This window comes from Orycteropus afer, unplaced genomic scaffold (genome assembly GCF_000298275.1).
Source record: "Orycteropus afer afer isolate SDZICR_OR568_19922 unplaced genomic scaffold, OryAfe1.0 scaffold00522, whole genome shotgun sequence".
NCBI classification, from domain to species: Eukaryota; Metazoa; Chordata; class Mammalia; order Tubulidentata; family Orycteropodidae; genus Orycteropus; species Orycteropus afer.
In genome coordinates, this window is record NW_006922109.1 from 964,935 (window position 1) to 969,791 (window position 4,857).

General features: G+C 44.0%; 1 protein-coding gene across 1 annotated transcript in view; it reads right to left on the bottom strand.

Moving 5' to 3' along the window:
• The window catches only part of PDE10A (phosphodiesterase 10A), a 153,053-nt gene that overhangs the window by 52,496 nt on the left and 95,700 nt on the right, over positions 1 to 4,857 (bottom strand). Inside the window, exon 16 of the mRNA XM_007955635.2 lies at positions 4,024 to 4,196. Within this exon, the coding sequence (XP_007953826.2) occupies positions 4,024 to 4,196 (173 nt within the window). The remainder of the gene's footprint in view (positions 1 to 4,023; positions 4,197 to 4,857) is intronic.

The window sequence follows — 4,857 nt, forward strand, 5'->3', positions numbered from 1 at the left end:
GAAGCAAAGCCCAAACCACACCCACTGCCATGGAGTCCATTCCCACCCACAGAGCCCCTAGAGGACAGAGTGGAACTGCCCACAGGGTCTCCAGGGCTGTCAATCTTCACAGAAGCAAAGCCCAAAGCATACCCACTGCCGTGGAGTAGATTCTGACCCACAGCGACCCTAGAGGACAGAATGGAACTGCCCCACAGGGTTCCCAAGGTTGTCATCTTTACAGAAACAAAGCCCAAACTAAACCCATTGCCATGGAGTCAATTCTGACTCACAGTGCCCCTAGAGGACAGAGGGGAACTGCCCCACAGGGGTCCCAAGGCTGTCAGTCTTTACAGAAGCAGACTGCCTCATCTTTCTCCTGCAGAGTGTCTGGTGCATTCAAATGCTGACCTGATGGTTAGCAGATGGGAGTTTAACCACTGTGCCACCAGGGCTCCTAAATTTCAACACATTTACAGTAATCAAAACAGTGTGATATTATTCAAGTGTTGGATAATTCACAAATAAATGGGTTAATGAGTTCAAAGAACTATCCAAATTTATATTAAAACTTTAATAAACTCAACTCAGTGGCAAAACTGCATTATTCACTTAGTGATGCTGATATACCCATACTCAGAATGAAATGAAACTGTAACTCACAATTCCAGAATGATTCAGATGAAAATATTCAAAATATTTAAGAAAAAAAAAAACTATAAAATGTTTTTAAAATTTAAATAATGCTTATATTACTGTGAAGATGGAAGGATGCCTTCTTAAGCATGACTGGAAACCCAGACTTGATCAAATGAATGACTGAGAGATGTGGGCACATGAATGCAATGTCTTTGCATTCAAAAGAAAATCTGAAGGAAATTTTTGAAGATCATCTAAAGAGAACAGAAAACAAGGAGCTCGGTGGTATAGCACCTAAGGCATTTGACTGCTAACCAGAACGCTGGTGGTGCAAGCCCACAAGCCACTCCATGGAAGGAAGACTGGGCAATCTACTTCCATAAAGATTTACTGCCTCAGAAACCCAAAGGGAGTCGCTATCAGTCAGAATCGACTTGATGGCAGTAAGTTTGGTTTGGTTTTTTGGTGTGACAGAAAACATTTTAATACTGTTAACAAAAACACAGATGGCACACTGATGTGTGGAAAAAGTCAACAATTCAATAGAAAATAAAAGTTAGGAAAAGACAAATGAAAGGAGGAAGACTAAGCAGTCAGCAAACATGGAAAGAGGTCCAACACGGACAGTAGTCACAGAGCAGGATACTTACTGAAGAGCTGTCTCACCCAGGACGGCAGAGACGAAACAGACTGAGAAAACCTCCCCTGGGTGCTGGCTGAGAGCAACGGGGATTGCTTACACTCCTCACAAGGGTCTGAATTTCCAGTCTTTTGAGAAAATGTAATAAATTATAAATTACATGTACAAACTTCCAGTGCTAGATGCTATATTTTTAAAGGACTAACGGGAGCCCTGGTGACGTAGTGCCTAAGGTACTTGATTGCTAACCAGAAGGCTGGCGGTTCAAACCCTCCAGCCACTCCTGGGAAGGAAGGTTGGGCAATCGACTTCCATAGTGATACCACCTCAGAAACCCAAGGAGGGGTCGCTATGAGTTGGATCCGACTTGACAGCATATAACAACAGCAACAACAGCAGGCAAAATGAGGTAAGCAAGGATGTTTACTGCAGTATTATTCACAAATGCAAAATTTCAGAAACAGTTAAGAAGAATGGTTTAGTACTTTATACTCTATACTGTTAAATAACTTAAAAAAGAGGAACATAACTGATATGATCACATTTTTGTTTTAGAAACAGAGGAGAGAACATGTGCTTGTGTGTGCACACATGCACACATACACAGTGGTCTAAACAAGCACAGAAAATGTAAGGGTTGATATTACACCAAGTAGGTAGGGAGTTGGTGCTAGGGTGCAGATAGTCAGAATAGGTAGGGAGTTGGTACTGGGGTGCTGATGGTCAGAATAAGCAGGGAGTTGGTACTGGGGTGCTGATGGTCAGAATGCTGTTCTTTTTCTTGCACACACCCCTGCGCTCTCTGAACTGTGAAAACAAACAAAATCATAAAGTGTCCAAAATAATTTAATCATGTATAGCTACATAGTATATACCACCAACACGTACTATTAATGCATTATGTACCCAAGATAACTTGCAATTAGATATTTACATCTTCTGTTTTATAATAATAGTAATTATCATCATCATTACAATCATTTGGCTACAAGTACATACTCAAGAAACTGGACACTAGTCACATCATCCTTATTTGTGACCTAAAGCATGGAGGTATGTGGGTTTTGTCCCCATTTTATAACTGCTGTTAACAAAAGAGCGCTGTAAACAACGATTCCTACAGCTCATCCTTAGTCCCGAGAGCCACACACAACCATGCTGGAGCCCCAGGTGTCCGTACAATGGCTCACACACGTCACCTGGGCTGAACACACAGGGAGGGTGCCATGATCCTAAGGAATCTTTAGGGCTGTCACTGGCACCACCTTCTCCCATGACCTTAGGAGCACCCCAGTGAGGTGTGCACATTGCTCTTGGTGGAAATAGTGTATCTTTGCATCATTTTGCATAAAGAAGGTTCCCCAAACTGGGTAAGTTATGAACTCCACAAACTCTGGATCTGTTTGGAGGGAAGTTGAATCACAGACAACCATGGCTAATCAGAGTCATGGATACTATTATACACACGGTACTTATTCCTGAAGAGGTCAACTCTCTTGTCTATCAGTTATGTTCATTTGTAAAACTAATAGCTTGTGTTCAGGGTACTCAAGTGAAGTGCTTCTAAGAACGTGAAGATGAAGAAGAGAGACCATGCTCTTGGAGGTGATTAAGTTAAGCACATAAAGGACCACTGTTCCAAGAGCTGTGCACAGCACGGCACCCAGAGAAAGAGGACTGACCCAAGTGTAGCAAGAATGGACGAGAGCAGTAAATTCATGTTCACAATCTAAAGAGAAAGATGGTGTCATTTTAAACAGGGCCTGGTCAGACATGGAAATGGGAAAATGGAAGCTACAACCATCACTGATGGTAGGAACCACCTACAAACTGCCAAGGGAGAGAAGGTCTGGTCAGTGGACGAGACTGAGACCTAGCACACACACAGGTGGACCGATGCGTCACAACCGACAGATCCGAAACATTTCTGAACCCACTAGGAAGACACCTCTCGGAGACAAGGCCACCTCAGCCTGCAGCCATTCGAACAGATGATACATCTACTTCTCCTTGATCTGACCTCATGCTAATCCGTGAAGCAACCTTGTGACTGCAATCTGGCTTCCTAAAGGATCTGACCGCAAAGAACGGCGGTACTCTGATCTTTGTGACTTACATGTCTTCTTCAGCATGGTAAATATGGGATTGAAAAGCCCCAGATCAGTGTCAACACTTTGTGCTCTGCTCCTTATCAAACGGTTGATGGTTTAAACCCACTCAGTGGTGCCACCCACAGAGAAAGGCCTAGTGACCTGCTGCCATAGAGACTACAGCCAAGAAAACCCTACACAGCCATTCCGTCTGGGACACATGGGGTGGTTATGAGCTGGAATCAGCTTGACAGCACAGAGTTAATGCTGCATTCCATTTTCATACATCGATCACGTGCGTTTGTTTAAGGTGAATCATATTCTGACGAATGAATCCATTTTCCTTTGTTCAGCAATTCAGGCTTTGGATTCTGCGAGGCCAGTGACCAAACCCTGGAGGACAACCACTTCAACAGAGGCTCTCTCGGGAAACCACCTGCCAGGCTTTTCCGTTAGCGCCCATCCCTGCACGGTGCCCTTACATTCAAATTTGCATTTTACTTTTCCTCTTAACATACTGTCACCAACTTTGTCAAGCAATGAAATATCCAAAAGGTAAATACACATGAAGCGCACAGTGCAAACAACACAGAATTTTGTCTTACACTTCTCTTAGACACACTTTACGGCAGGTAATGCCCGCGAGGCTGCTGAACTGTTGGACACGGGTTTTACCTATGCGACTGGTTATTTAGGTTTAGTGATCCCGACTGGCACATCTCTTCCAACTGTTTCCTGTTTCCAAAGTACAGAGCAAGGTCTGTAGCAATGATGGCTTTGCGGATGATCTCAAGCACCTGCTCGTATTCACCGGAGCTCAGGGTGGAGAAGATGTTGTGCCCTTCCAGCTACGGAAAAAACACAAATAAAAACCACCAGTGAAAAGCACAGGCTCCAACTGCACGAAACTTTCAGTTATTTGAGACAACACAGGCAATGTCGCTTGGCACATTAATGACAGCTTTTGATGTTAACAGAGTAACATAAAATGCCTTTAATATAATCAGCTTTGTGGCTTCTCTTGAAGCAAGCGGTGACTGCAACGGAGCGACCAGCACTTACTGAGCCACCTGAACTACAGTACCATCACCTGCTACCACAAAACCCTAGCCACTGAAGTATGCCGCGACTGGGGTTCTTCTCGTAATAAAAGACTGGCAAACAGAAAATACGGAAGCTAACGACTTCTCCTCTTCTTAAGTGAATTAAAACTCTAATAATCTTTATATTCTACTGGAAATGAAAGGAGCTCTGCTGATGCAGTGGTTAAAGCACCTAACTGCTAACTGGATCAGTGGTTTGAACCCAACAGCTGTCCCACAGGAGAAAGACCAGACAGCCAGCTTCTGTACAGATTACAGACTTAGAAACCCTACTGGGCAGTTCCACTCTGTCCTCTAGGGGCGCTGTGAGTCAGAATGGACTCCAGGCAGTGGGTGTGGTTTGGGCTTTGCTTCCATGAAGATTGACAGCCTTGGAGACCCTGTGGGCAGTTCCACTCTGTCCTCT